Source organism: Malurus melanocephalus, unplaced genomic scaffold (genome assembly GCF_030028575.1).
Source record: "Malurus melanocephalus ecotype Western Australia unplaced genomic scaffold, MMel_1.1 scaffold_232, whole genome shotgun sequence".
NCBI classification, from domain to species: Eukaryota; Metazoa; Chordata; class Aves; order Passeriformes; family Maluridae; genus Malurus; species Malurus melanocephalus.
The window spans coordinates 781,091-797,279 of NW_026623464.1; the positions used below are offsets into that span (position 1 = coordinate 781,091).

The window sequence follows — 16,189 nt, forward strand, 5'->3', positions numbered from 1 at the left end:
AAAAGAAAATCCCCAAATGACACCAAAAAAGTATGAAACTGCTTGGAGAGCAGGGCTTGAAAAATTCATGTCATAAATATCCACCACATACATCATTGCTGTTACCTCTGACCTTACATACTGTTAAGATGCGACTATGAACACCAAAGCATGTTGGTGGCTTCACCTTATTCCTGACTGTAATAAAGTTTTTCTGCTAGTTTGCACAGAAGTTACACCTTGCACATTTATCTATATTTGGTCAGACACAATGCACTTTGAACACTGCAATTCTGAGAAAAATCTATCGTATACAATAATAGGACCTCATACTATTACACATTGCAATGTTATGAAAACAGCAACATATTTTGGCATGCTTTATACCTTAATTTCAGTTGGGTTCTCTGATAAATTTATGCATGACAATATCAAGTAATTGAACAGTAGACTAAGCATATTATGAATCCAAAAAAGCTTGTCAGTGAATATTGTCACTCCAATTTGTAATTTAGTAAACTGTATATTAAAAAGCTACCATTTATCATTGAAAAATAAAATGCCTTAAAAAATGTTGCTGAATCATTTTATTTAGGCTGGGAAGTGTTTCTCATTCAATCACACCTTGAAAGCAGAAGATATTAGGTATGATAATTTTTATACAACAGATATTTTTTCAGATATAAGTGCAGATGGAGACACAGATGATACAGATATAGAAAGAAGCACAAAATCTGAAAGATCCCTTATTTACAGTTCTGGTGATGTGCAGTATCTTATGGATACTCTAGACAAATAGAGGGGATAATCTGCAGAAGTGCTAAACTGAACTGCTTGATTTTGTATTTTAATTACCAGTTAACACCTGTAACAGTGGCTACACATACTACCAGGTGTAGAGGCAGACATTTGAAATAACAGTTTTTCTGATAAAATTTACAACCTTGATGTTAAAARCAAAATAACAAAAGCTCCGGTATTTGTTGGTGACATTTAAAAGTCATTATATTACAGATCCTGAAATCAAACTGAAYACTAACTTCATCCATTGGGAAACTAACTAGGTAAGATAATAATCTACTGACACTTTATACCCTGTTGACAACCCCAGCATGTCTATAGTCAGGTCAAGCAACCTTCACTGACCATAATTCCCCAGAAAAGCAAAGAAATATTTTCTGAAATAGGGTGTATTGACTTTTCAAAAGCAAAGTGATAATAAAAACAGGACAATGGTTCAAACAAGCAAAATTATTTACTGAAGGTTTTCCATAACACCAATGATGTTTTTATCTGAAAATGAATGCGAGTATTCACAAAATGGAGATGAATGCTTTTAATCCATAGTTAGATGTATATGTTAGCACAGAAAGCACTTTACAAAATATGATCACAAGTTAATTTAAGTACATTTTAAAAGAATCCACAAAGCAAGAATTTATATTCTTTACTGACTGAAGTTTCAAGCCCCATCCTCTCTATCTCCCATCTGTAGGGGGCTGAAGTTTACAAAAACAGACAAGGATGTACTAGAGACAGCCTTCTCTAGATTCAGTTAGCAACTTGTACTCTCAAAGTAGAAAACATTACAATAATATTAGGCTTTGAAACCAAGGAGCATTTTCTGTCCTGTATGCTGATAGGCAAAGCATTGACTAGAAGTAATGAGTTAGATCTCCATGAACAGTTGAAATCGTATTTCTTCTCTTTCTCTAGATCTCCTTGCACCTCAAAATGTTTACACATAGGTCTGAAGGAGACTGTCTATGTGAAAAAATTAAGTTGGTTTAACAGTGACATGTAGATCTAATTTTACACTATCCCAGAACAAAATAGGAAGCTTTAATTTTTTTTTAGTTCTCTAAGGAATAGCTAGAAGTATTTGAACATATATAACAGGTTGCTTTATCATATTTTGACAAAAATTTGTGATGAAAGATATAGGACTACTATATCTTTGAGTAGGAGGATTATTCATATTCCTAAAAAAAGAAAAGTTCATGCCCAATATTTGTAGGTTGCTGAGAACTTTTACTGCTGTAGTAAAATAATTTAAACAGACTTCTCTAAGAATGGCATTGCTGGCTGTCTTAGCTAACAACACATTTTGCAAGCATGTATTTTATTTTGTGAGAAAAGGAGAATTCAGTTTTTCAATATGTGGCATACAACACATGAACATGAACCTTTACTACATTTGGAGTTCTCATCCAGCTCTTATATTCAAGCCTCAACTTCGTCACTGTGCAACAAACCTTGTAGAGTTAATCAGTTCTGCATTCTATACCACATGAACATATAAGCAATTGCAAACACAAACTATGATAACTTACTGACAGGTATAAAATACTTTGACCAAAAAATCCCACAAAACCCAAACCACTATAACCATGTATAATAAAATAAGTCAAAAGTAGTTAACTGAAACTGGTTTATTGGTAATAAATGAAAATCCAACAATTGATATTCAGAGGTTTAAAAAGAAACATGTCTTCATATGCTTTCCATATTTGATTAAATCAAATAGTTATCTCCAATATTCAATCAGTATTGTTAAGCTTTTTTCTTTTTTTGCCTGCTCCCCATCCTCCACTTAGCTGCACTGGATGGTCTCTAAATGATATCCGTTCTTTATGAGATGGACCGTAACATGATTTTTCTGGAGTAGAAATATTCATTTCTAAACAATAAAACAGATGTGAAATTAAAAACCAACCAATCAAAACTCCCTAAGTTTCACTGTACTATATTCTTTTTAAGACAATAATATTTTTATGCCAAATTTGACAACATACATTTTTTGCAGTTATTTATTGCTGTCCTTTTAAAAGTAATATAAGTAGTATTACAAGGTAGTACTTTAAAAAAAAAAAAAAACAACTCCTTACCCAAAAAGACAGTGAAAGTACTACACAAAATTATAATAGTATAAGAAGTACCATTATCCATCCATTTTGAACTTGAGCACTTACAGAGATACTCAATGCTTTTGACACAGAAACTCTTCCTTCAAGTGGATGAAGAACAGTTCAGAAGACATATCTAATTAACAATTTATTGTGTTACTATATTAGACCAAATAAAAGAGAGATTTCTTTTGTTCAAAGCTCMGTAATACTTAAACTTAGATGCTGGATGGTGTCACAGAGAAACCTAAGAGCACACAGGAATATGTGAGACAATCACTTTCATTGTCATGCATACAGTTGCTTGAGTAATTTAGACAATAGTTTCTGCAAAACTCTTAAGACAATTCTTTAAATAAAATAACCAGTAGGCATGATTAGTATTATATTTATTTAGCATAAATGAACACTTTACAGCTGCAACTATCTTGCTTTGGCATCTGTAAGAAAGAAAACCTCTGTGGAAGACAGCCCAGACTTTGCAAGAGAATGATATGATGAATGATAAGTTCCTAATGCAGCAGTTTATATGTGTGTATATATGTATATACATATGTAATTAACATGCTACTTTATCAAATACATATTTTATGAACAACATTTTGCTGCTCATTAAAGGAAAACATTAACTATATAATTTTAGGATTTTTTTATTTTAAATTTTTAATACTTCTCAATAGCAAATTAAATTTCTCACAACTAATAGTGCCAAAAACTGGAACAAAATTTAAATCCTGTGACTGAATATCATTCTATGTCCCAATATATGCAATATAGCTATGAATTTCAAAGAGTAAGAGTTTATTTGTTCGCTCATGGATGCTTTTCTGTAGCCTGCTAGATCAAAATGTCAGGAGGTTTTCCCAGCCAAAGGTTCCCTTTCTTATGAATTCTTAAGTTATTGCAAATGTATCTTACTAAACAGTTCTCTCTTTTGGCAATCAAGAGCTTTCAAGTATTTTTTTAACATCATCTCCATTCATCTTCCAATGGCTCTACAGATGCAGTCAATTGTTTTTTTTCTTAAAGTGTATCATTTACTATAGATATATCTCCTAAAGATTTAAAATTCTGATGTGTTTCCTTGAAAACATTCCCAGTTTCCTTGGCTTTAGATTATTTTATTTAACACTTCAAATGGAAGCAGAGCTTTCCAGTACAGAAAGGCTTTTGTAAAAGAGCAAAGAAATTATTTTATCAACCAGTAAACTTTCCATTACCAAATCTAATATGGTAATAATATTTTTAAATTGCATGCCTTTAATTTAAAGGAATATTTTCTGATATTGAAAACGTTGTTAAACAACCAGAATAATTAAGACTGGAGTATGTTCTTTGTAAAATAAAAACAAAAATGGAAATAGGCATTCCATATTTAAAGTGGAAAACAAAACTGGAGCTAACTTACACTTTTCCTATGCACTCACCTTCAACATGGTATCAATAATCAATAATATAGGTAAACAAGACATACCAGCTATTTTTTCTATAATTTGACAAAAAAAACCGTTTTATTACATTATTTTTAAAACAGAATAAAATCAAATGCTAGAAAGAGCCTATCAATAATGAATTTGAAAACTAGTCTTATAGTGATAGAGTCAATATAGCAAGACAGTCAACCAACTTTATCCTAACTGCCTGATCTGGATTATTTTTGGACAAACAACCTCACTTGTTTATGAACTTATGTGCACTGCTAAAATAGTATCTTCATGATGGCTTTCAGCAATCTGTACATGTAGGGTTTTTGGCTCTACACTTATAACTAYATTGAATGCATCAGAAGGGATATTTTGTCCTTACATGAGTATGAAATGCATATTATTATGCCATTAAAATTTGCTGCAAGAAACTTGTGAAAAGTCTTCATAAATTACTAATATGTGCTTTTATTTTGGCAGAATAACAGCTGCATCTCTCATAGCATGAATTCTGCTTGTCTAAATGTCAGAGTCAAAAGCTCACAAATTAATTTTTTTACTTTTAACTGATTTACACATTGTTTAGAGGGTAGAACAGTCAAATACTTTGATCAAGAAATGTAATACATTATTAATCTTGAGTGCACATAATCTGTTTGGCAAAACAACATTTTAGACATCTGTGAGAATCATTGCTCAGGAGTTGCAGACCCTCAGTATTAGAGAAGGATAACTTCATCAGCCTGATGGTATTTTCACTAAATCCCAGTACTCTAAAATTGTAGATTCTCTACTCCCTTGAATGCAGGTTTAACAAATCAGAGGCTCTCCCAAAGTCTGACAGTCACGGGTCTCTTTTTCTTTATCTAGTCTTGTTCAACTTTGTAGGGTTTGCTTTAAACTTTATTGTACAACTGTGACCTAGAAAAACGGAATTGAAGCACAGACTAATTCGGTATTCTTTCTTTCCATCCTTTACATAGTTGTCAGCACTTTCAGCCATTGTAGAGAATGATCAACTAATTTGGAATGAAACATCTACAGACATTGTAAATCATTGTAAATCATTCCTTTTGTATGTCACATCTTTCCATCTTTGAAATGGGAATAATTATGTTTGCAGTTCTGATATATCAGCACTTTTGATATCTACTAAATGGTACTAAGAGATGGATATTTGTGGAAGGAGATATTATTATCAACACTGCTTTTCCAGTTATTGGTCTAACTAGGGTGATGGAAGACAGAACTGGCATGCAGAACCAACATCCTTATTCCCTGAAGAAGAATTCCCAAGCACAGTTAAGTCACACCAGCACAGTGCAGTTTTGCTTACTCCTATTAATATCACAGCTGTTTCTCAGATGTTACACTTACAGACTGCTGGTGGCTTAAATATCATTTGTGATTGGAAAACTGTGTCATAAAGCAAAGAAACCTCATTTACAATGTAGGTATTTAAATATGAGAAAGATTTTTGCTGCAGCTTTCTCCTAGAGTTTAATGAAAGACCAAACAGAAAGAGAAATGAAAACACAAGAACAGAACCATAGATTTATAAAGGTTGGAAAGGACCTCTAAAATCATGGAGTCCAACCATAACTCAGCACTGCAAAGTCCACCACTAAGCCATGTCTCTCAGCACCACATCCACTCGTTTTTTGAACATTTTCAGGGACAGTGATTCCACTACTTCTCTGGTCAGCCTGTTCTAATGGCTGACCGTCTCTTCAATGAAAAAATGTTTCTAATATCTAATCCAATAATGATAATCCAATAATGAATGGAATGCATTACAAATATAGGACTTACCTGATTGATCATACATTTGCCCACAAATTACTATGCTTACTCTTATCTCATGTCTTTTGCTATTCCAGTGAAAATCTAGATATTTCACATGTGCTCAAGTAAGAGCAGCTTTGCATTTAAGTACAAAAAAGCATCTAGGTAGCATCTTGAAAGAGGTTTTAAAAAAATTGCATATAAACCAAAAAAACTCAGTGACTTTGCTATCAATACCTGTTTTTTACAACAGATCTTCTGATTCTAATTTTCAAAAAGGTATTTTTTTTTCCTGTTTATATTATATCCAGAGACATTCAATAAAGACACCCTCATTAGCAAAAGGTTAGCATTTTGTCAAGATCAAGGGGATGAGAGAAGACGTTGTCAGGGATGACAATGGCACTTTGAATCAGCACACTGAACCTAGAAATGTTCCTTAAAAACAGTCTTATTTCTCAAAAAAAAACCAACAAAAAAAAAGAACAAAGTGGACAACAAACCCAACTTTTTGAACCCCCCCCCAAAACAAATCAAAATGAATAGACAGTGGAATCCTGATTATATTTGTTTCACTTATGTTTCTTGTTTTGAGGTTTTATTGAGGAACCTTACATATTCATCTGACAGCATTTCTAATGATGTGAATGGTTTTTACAGCAAAAAGCTTGGATTTGCAATATCTCCATTTTCCTCTAAACTGCCATGTATCTTGCAAATGAATGGTTCACATACTAGCATATGAGTGAATCAAATTACTACTATCATAATTTTTTAATTGTTAAAATAAAGTTGCATTGACAGTGATTTTTTGCTATCAAGATAAAGAGATCTGTAAGGCACATATTTCATTAATATGCATGCACACACACATAGGTATGCACATGTGTATTTGTGATTCATGAATAATTGTAAGCATAATCACAATACTCTTATTTCACGCTATGTTCCTTAAGTGTATTTGTAATGTGCCTTACCCAAGGGCAACAACAAGAAGACTCACACTGTTTCAAGATGCTATCTTTATTATCTTTAGTAAATAGAAATGAGATATATATTAAATATAAATTAATATGTTTACGTAACTTAAATTAGAGCAATTACATTCAGTTTACTRTATACAATACTGATTTTTCTTTCAACAAAACCAACTATTATTACCATTACTTGTGCTAGAATTAAATAGAACCTGGCAAGTATATTAAGTATAATTTAACATGGTACATGGTTATTCTAATACCCACTGATGTGGGAACAAATCTTAGCCAAGAAAAGCAATTTAATTTCTCCTATCTCAAAGCAGGCTTTGGAAAACAGGCTCTAACATTTTTTTACTGTACATTAATTTACTTGTAAGAACTTACTATATGAAGTTCCAGTGTGGTCTGAGAGTCTTTCAGATGCCTGTATATATCAAAAAGTTATTTCTTTTGAATATGTGCTGAAAGCTTGTCTTGGGGTAACTTCACATCTTCTATTTCTAAGCAGTCACTTTTTGGTTGTTTAATCTGTTTTCTGCTATTGATTTGTTCTGGTCTCTTTTTTTGTTAAAGCCTGGGTCTTTTAACAAATGTCAAGGCTTACATATCCTCTGTTTTGATAAGTAATGCAATATGTAAAATGCTTTGAATGAAATTCTTAGTGTCCAAGAAGAAAATCTTTGTTAAAAAGGTTATGATAGAAATTTTATGATGCATAGTAGATGTCGTAGAACATTTATCGATCCACCTAACATTGTGTGTCTGGAGATATAATTTATTTCAAAGTCCTTAACATATTGTATTACTTATAAGCAAATACAGCATAAGAAGGCACGGAGAATGAAAGTGACCAGAACGAATTTTAATGAAAGTGACCAGAACGAATCCTTAGCAGCAAAGCATTAACATCAACTTGAGCTCTGGAAAGAAGATAGGTTCAGCAGGTCTGTGAAAAAGGTAAACATTACAATATCAGAAAGGTTAAATTTTTAACACTGTCTATATTGAGGTTGGATTTTTTTTTTTTTAAATTGCATTGTTTGCATAGAAGGTATTTATTGTGTTGTGATTTTACATTATATTTTTATATTCAAAATTATATTTAAATAGCATTGCGTAGTCTCGGGAGCAACTTATATGAAATCCTGCATGATATGTAATGATACATCTCCTTTTTGTATGGAGATTTGAAGAAAGAATATACACATGATTCATATTTTATAGAATAATTTCATAGAAACTTAAATTTCTTTGTTTATCAAACATTGATGGTCTTTTAACTACATCATGCTGACAATGACATACTTGAATAATCTGAACTCTAAAATGTGACTCAGTTACATGGATCTGAGAGAGAGAACCATTTACAAGAATAATATATAAACATTTATTAATTGTCATTCCACATATTTAAACATAACAAACACAGTGCTCCAAATACATTCCTGTAAAATATAACTCTTTTCTAACTACAAACAAGGCTTTCAGCGCCACTGGTTATTAAAGCTCAATATTTATTTTGTATTTCAACTCCTTATCTATTTCCCCAGTTTTGACCATTTGGGATGAAATTGATCATCTGCCTGAAGTTTTCTGAAAGGCTGGACACTTCTGAGAAAATATGACAAATACTTATGTTGACCTTTGCAGAGGAAACCTGAAACCCACCAAATAACAGAACCTTCCTTTTAGGATATCTCAAAATTTGGATCRAATATATACAAATTGACATTTTTCCATGATCAGAGAATGAATTTTTAGTCTTTTGGGCAATATCCACTAAATTCCAGTCAGTATGGAAACGCACTTTACCATGATACTTTCACATGGAGCTAAGCAAGACTATTCCTAAAGATAATGTTGAAGAACATGCTAAGTCAGGGAACTTAGAAGCCTGCTTGTTTCATGGTGTCTATGGCAAATGGAGAAKAGCTACAGGAGCCACAAAGAGGGTAAGAATCAAAGTTCCTATAGGAAGAAGACTGAGAGAAGAGGCAGAGGGCTGGAACTAAATTCCAAGAGAGAAATGAGACTGACTCGGAATCAAGGTGAGAGAAACTAAAACTAACTTTGTAAAAAATGCTCTGGCACAGCTGGCACAAGAGACTAGAATGACACTTGAGAAAGAGACTGACACAGAGCAGAGAGAAAAACATAGGGAAGAAAACTGTGAATTGGCAAAGGAGAACTGAGGAAGAATAAAGAAGATTGATTATGAGGCACTAGATGGTCCCCAATTCAGAACTGACATAATTAAAAGAAGTGAAAATAAAGGTAATGGTAAGAGTAAGTACATTAAGAGACAGGACTCAAGATCTGCCTAAACACTACATTAAACCAGGTCAGCTTTGAAGGAGGTCTAAACTAAAAAAATGATAAACCTGAGGAATACTGTCAGGAATAATCTGGATACAAAAAGAAACAGATAATGAGACTGGGATCTATAGAAACAGACCGATGACTTGATGACGTATTTTGGAAGGAAGAGTGGATGGAAGAGGAAGGCTTATGGTGCAATAAATTGAAAGACAGAAACAAGAATTGTTCATAGTAAAAGAAAGGATCACAGAACAGAGTAGTGGAAGAAACAGCAATTAAAACCAGACAAATTAGAAGGAAAAAAAAAAAAAACAAGGAAAGAAAGACTGCCTTGGGAAAGAAGACCTTATGGAAATCCAGTGCAACAATCTGGAGCAGCCCAACATGAATTACTGGACTGCTTTCAGTGCATTGACTCGAGAAATATTTTTGAATCTACTTTACAAATATCCCACAACAAAGGAAACATAAAGTTGTTACTATTTACTCAAATCATAGGAAGGAAATGCTTATCATTGGTCTAATGGTTCCATGGTTCAAAGTGGATATCTAAATGTAAAGGCCAATGTTTCAAAAAGGATTTTTTTTTTTTTTTTTTTTTTTAATCTGTTTTCTCTTTAAAAAAGCCCAAGACACCCCCACACTTAAGGACTCCCAAACCTTTGTAGAAGACTATCAGGCTGTAAAATTAAGCACCTAAAATTTAGGAAATGCCTCTGTGTATTTGTTCTTGAATTATTTTCATAAATGAAAACACAGATGATGAAATTACATGAGATCATGTACCATTTTTTCTCCTCAGCCTGTTATATTCAATGAAAGCAAGTTCTACATGCCTTTAAAAATCTGTATTTAGGTAATTTTTTAATATGCAACCTCAAAGTGAATTAAACAGCATCCTGTAAAATGTCATTCTGTAGTCTGCTCAAAAAGATTAGGTATATGTTGCTTGATAGTTAATTAATACATAGAAAAATATGTATCTTTCGCCACTAAAAAAAAACAACCAAACAAAAAACAACCAACCAACCAACCAAGCAACCAACCAACCAACCAAACAAACAAACAAACAAACAAAAAAAAACCAGAAAAAAAGGGAGAAAAATATGCGCAAGAATGTCCTTGGTAAAACATGAGTAAATTCATAGAGAGTTTAAAAATTAGATGCTTACTACACAGAGAAAGTTTACAAATCCTAAATGAAAGACAGCAGTCCTTGAACTAGAATATATAGACAATAGTGATGCTAAGAAGAAAGGAACAGGAAAGCAGGCATTTTTTAAAGTGAAGCTGTACCATATACTGCTTATAAAAAGAGTTGAACACTTTCTAAGAACTCTCATTATGAAAGAAAGGGAGGCAAAAATAATCAAGGTGGAGATTCTGTCAAAAGCAAAAAGAATTGAGTAAGATSTAAAAAGAAAGTGAAATGAAAGTTACTCTTTTTCTTGTTCTGAATTGGAATACTTCACTGTGAGAAAGGCATAATAAAACTTAATTAATTTAATTTCACTGACTAACAGAATAGTCAAGTCTGAATTTATATGAGAAATATAACTAAGTGTTTTTTAGTCGAGGTATACATGGATCCACTTTTTGAAATAGGGATGATCAAGGAACTAAAAAGTTCAGATTGTAATTTATTTAATTTTTTTTCTTCCTGCAAAGCAGTGTTTCACTGATATCAGAGGCTCCCTGAAAAGTCAGAATTCAGGGAGGAGAATAATTAAGAATTCTGGGCAGTATTTTAAATAACAGTTAGAGGCACAACTCCCATTGCATTTCACTTTCAAATTCTGGTCAGAAGACTGCAGTTCCCAAGGCAAATATAATGAAAATAAAGTTTAAATTTGCAGAGAAAAGAGAACCACAGAATYGTGATGGCAGACCATATAAATATGTAGGACACTCATCTAACAGTCCAGCACTGGTTGGGCAGAAACAGATTGGGATGATAGAAGGTAGTTAATGATGGTCATATACTACTCACAAATGGGATATTAGGATATGCAAAAGACCATACTCTCTAGCTAGGTATTAAAAATGCTGAACTTTTAGTTCTTGCAAAGTATTTCTATGTCCATCTTCCAACTTAATGTTGACTACAGTACCATTGTTCAGGAAAGCACTAAAACAAAAAATACAACCAGAAATTCAAACCAATGTTTATGGAGTTAATAAAAATTATAAAGAATGGTCAGATAAGAATGGCCCCCCCTCAGCCCCACACAAAAAAATAACCTCAAGAGATAGAAAAGAGAAAATAGTTACTAGGGAGAATAAAGCAATAACTATGATTTCTAGGACATAATGTACTGGCCATTAACAGAAGCAAGGTTCTAAATTAAACAGATAACTGATTAGTCCAACTGAACAACGGATACTCTTTCTTTAAGTTACACACATTTTTTAGATTTTGGGTTTTTTTTTAATATTGGATCAATTTAAGGAACAGTTAGTTTTCCCTTTGAACATGTAACAGGGAACAAAATCAAATTCTTTAAAGTAAACAAATGCTTTCCTTAAACTGAGATATACTATTTAAAAKTATTTCTTTTATTACTTAATTGATTTTGCTCTGTCAAGGAAAATAATTAAGTTAGTTTAGGATTAATCTCTCCCATCCAAAATTTTCAGAAAGAAATGGTAAATTTGGCTTATAAAAATCTTAAAATTGTTTAATCCAGAATTCAAAAAAACTGCCTTTGARAAAAAAAAAAAAAAAGATCTATAGACAGAACATAAAAGTTGTGAAGTTCCCAAAAATATTTCTTAAAATCTTGACTTAGCCTTTCTAAAATCCCCTGTGAATTAAAGGACAATAACTTTGAAGTGTTATACATTTTGTCTTTAAAAAAGACATTATCATTAATACATTTCCCTGTAGTACATATAAAAGGCACTTTATTTCAGGATCACATAAATTTGAAAGTTTTTTTAAGTAAATATACTTAAGAATCCATTATCTTGAATTTCTAGACTTTACTTTTCAGCCTGTAAGGTCTCAACAATTTATTGATATGATTTCTAAATTACAAATTAAATACAAACATGTATGATATTACCAAATAATAGCTCTCAATTCCTGATTCCTAACAATAATTGAATTCTGAGCAACAATTTAAAGTATGGCTGTTGGATAGTGAACTTAGTAACATTTTATTAATTAAAACTTATCAAACCATTGAGATTAAGATGCCCTGAAAAAATGGTATAAGAACTTGATTTTACARTTTATTGAAATGAAAGCACCTCCAAGGTCACAGCAACTTTATAATAACCTGTAACACAACCGCAGGAAAACTGAAAGGGAATATATCTACTAAATCACTGAAACAGTTCCTAGGCATCTTCATTTAATTTCAGAAGGCAAAACCACGAGAGAGTATACAACAGGAAAGCATTTTATAACAAATACATTCTCAGTAAAGGCAAATTTATAATGTTTTCAGTTTTAAGGATACCACGGAGCTAATTATTTTTGATCATCGAAAAGCAAGAGTCTTTGGCAAACAGAACTAATGTAATAAACATGTTTCTATACTGCATATGAAATGTACAAAGGACACAGCAATGTCTGGTTTTATATATCATAAATGATACAATTGAATGTATCATCATTGTTTAATTTCTTAAATCCATTATGRTAAAATTTATATAGACACAAATGCAGAAACATATGTAAAATGACATAAAACCTGGGCTTCTTTTTTTTTTTCTTAGTCCCTGTACTACTTAAAGGAGAATGAGTATGTAGGTATGGTGTAATGTATGTGTATTTTATGAAAGTATATTTATATTAGCAGACATTGTAAACTGTCTCTCCACCCCTGTCCACCCATTTATGACTCTGCCAGTTGGTTCTTCTTTCCTGCTCCATTCCTAATCTCTCCTTATTGGAGGTACAATGCAATGACACTTTTTTCTTTTCCAAAGAGAAAAATCTATTCCCAAGCTCCACACAGGCAAATTCCACATTTCGAGAGAGTTCACTTTGATTTATTTTTGGGTGGAGTTACAGTATAGGTTACAGTCTAAACAGCAGTTATACACTAATATCAATGCAGTGTATACTATTTAACTCAATTATATAAAATATGCACACATTCTATTCTGGATATATTAATATAATGATAATTTTGCCATGGACATCAGTAGTTTAGAATTATCTCACCTAAATTCAGGATCTTAGCAGTTAGGAACCTGAGCTAACTTAAATGGTGAGGCTTCGTCACTAACCAATGGTGAGAAACAAGAAAACTAAGGACATAATTCATTCTTTTCTAAGATGGTAGGCACAAAGACAGAATCATGTTCTTTCTCCATTAGTAAAATCAACTCTGACTATGACAATAGATTTTATCTAATCTGATTTTAGGAATGTAAATCAAATGAATAAGCACAAACATAGTCAGTCACTTAGTTTTTGCTTGTGTGAACTAATGTCTAATGTCTAAAGCCTTTACAAACTATGGAGACTTCGAGTATTTTTACATGTTTTTCTTGAATTTTATTTTTCACTGAAAGTGAAAATTCAGCCTATATAAAAACAAAATCAAAAAGTAAATCCAGCAATTTATATATAAATTATATTAAATGCCTGATTTCTRTTTTGAAAACATTTCCAGAAACTTCACTATTAAAAAGTTTTTGGAATTTAGATAATTTCACCAAAGTTATTTAATACAGGTAATATTTTCTGTAATGTGCTTTTGGGGGGTTTATAATTTTATTTATTTAGAAAAGACATTGTACACAAATAAGAAAATATAGTATGTCGTATTATCAGAAATATATTAACATTGCTTCAGTTATACTACAAAAAATAAGGCATGAAACTTAAAATTCTGTAATTTTTTGATAGTATTATGACATATTTATTACAAAAATTTATTCAATAATTATTTTTTCATTTTTTCTATATATAGTTTCTTTTGTTACCTTCTATGGTATTCGGGTGGTAAAGATATAAGGCTTTAAAAGGATCCTTTACTACTGAGCTATAGTAAGTTCAGTGGGATCTTATACGACAACATAACTGGTAATCGACATGACAGAAATCTGTACCTTGATTTGTGATATGTGTTCAAGTGTTCAGGTAACAAAACATGCATTTTCAAAGCTCTCTTGGAAAAAAAAAAATAAGATGAAGATTTTTAAAAATATTTTTCATTATTTAAGGAAAAAAAGTCTTCTAAGGATTCAGACATGAGAAGACCCATAATACATCACAAGAAGCTTCCCATTAAAATCACAGAGGAAAGTCTAGTGATATTAAAGTATTTGAACAGAACTGTAGTGAATGTATGAAAAGGCTTTAGATAAAAAAGAAACAGATAGATAAGCAGCATGTGTTACTAAGGATTCCAAGCAGGGTCAGTTGTACCTAGTATTTTAAAGTGTTCTTTAATTCTGATATTGAAAAAAACATAACTTACTTGAGGATCTTTCTGAGTGTCTGTGTGGCGGCTTATTTTTTTCTCTGTTCTCAGTCAAAGCACTTCCACTGGCCATGGAAACAAGGTCTAAATCCGTGTCTTCTCTGCTTACAGGGCTTGCCTGGAAGCAGTGGGAGAGAATGTACACAATCATGAAACAAAATATAACATTTTCTGAATGTAGCTCACATTACTCCAAATAAACAAACAGGGTCTGTCAAACAACCTTCTTCAAAATGATACCACAATCCTTTTTTGTTGCTTAGGTTGAACAAATGCACTATGTCAAAGCATTTTTGTAAATAAGAGTCGATCTTAAAATTGTGGTTTGTGATCTGAGTCAATGCAACAACAAAAGAAAACATTTTAGTACAGTAATTTTGAAGAAAATCAATATTGCAGAGGGTTGATGAAACCTTAAACAGCTTAAGATCATTTACTGACCAGTCTATAATTTCAGTTATAGTTGAATGTCAGAGATGTCATATAGGATTATTTCCTGCAATATTTATGCTTTATCCAGGACATGTATCACTTCAATCAGTCATGGGCCCAGCAAGTAATTTAATCTTTTAGCTTTTTGCTAATTAACCATAACCATCAGACAGCATTTTAATTATACTTTAGGCAAGAGTATTATATTAATTATAAACTTCTAACATGCGGGAATGGTATGTTTTGGCATGAAGCATGTTACCTGCACACAAATAGGAAAAAATAAAGATGAAAATCATATTTAATTTTATCAATGCTGCTTTTGGAACATGTAGGGAAAAGTTTAAAAACAGGCCTAGAAGATACCAACCATTGTAAATTGCAGATTGTTATTTTTGCAGAAACAACTTCACATTTTACTGAAGAAGGTAATGAAAAGCTATTCAGCACCAAAAGTAACCTTTAACAATAGGTAGATACTGAAGGCTGGTAACAATAATGGGGATAAATCAGACACTGCTGATGAACAGCCTACAAAATCCCGTGTAGTCCCAGCTGGAAGTACTGAACATAAGGATATATACTTTTCTAGTCTCTGGACCTTCAGAAGTGAAATTGAGAAAAGCAGATTAAGCTTTCCTCTCTCTTGTCTGAAGAGCTAGGTATCTTTCAGAAGCTAGGTGTCTAAATGAGTCTGGTTTTTTTTTAATATAAAAACAAACAAACACAGAAAAGGAAAGACTCTGCTAGTGGTAATGTCACTAAACTTTTGCGTAACACTGTAGTAGCAAGATTGCTCAATCGAGAGGCTGGGTCTCAACTCCTTCCTCAGGGGGCTAAAGCCCACAGCTCCCTTTTTCTCAGGAAAGTGCCATTACTATGAAGTTGTAGGCTATTCTGGAGGAGACAATTTCCAGACTTCC

General features: G+C 32.2%; 1 protein-coding gene across 1 annotated transcript in view; it reads right to left on the reverse strand.

Moving 5' to 3' along the window:
- Positions 1–2,349: 2,349 nt before the first annotated feature.
- The window catches only part of LRRIQ1 (leucine rich repeats and IQ motif containing 1), a 99,434-nt gene continuing 85,594 nt past the window's right edge, over positions 2,350–16,189 (reverse strand). Inside the window, exons 26-27 of the mRNA XM_057374760.1 lie at positions 14,832–14,952; positions 2,350–2,659 (exon numbers count right to left, since the gene is read on the reverse strand). Coding sequence (XP_057230743.1) covers positions 2,520–2,659; positions 14,832–14,952 — 261 coding nt within the window. The 3' untranslated portion in view covers positions 2,350–2,519. The remainder of the gene's footprint in view (positions 2,660–14,831; positions 14,953–16,189) is intronic.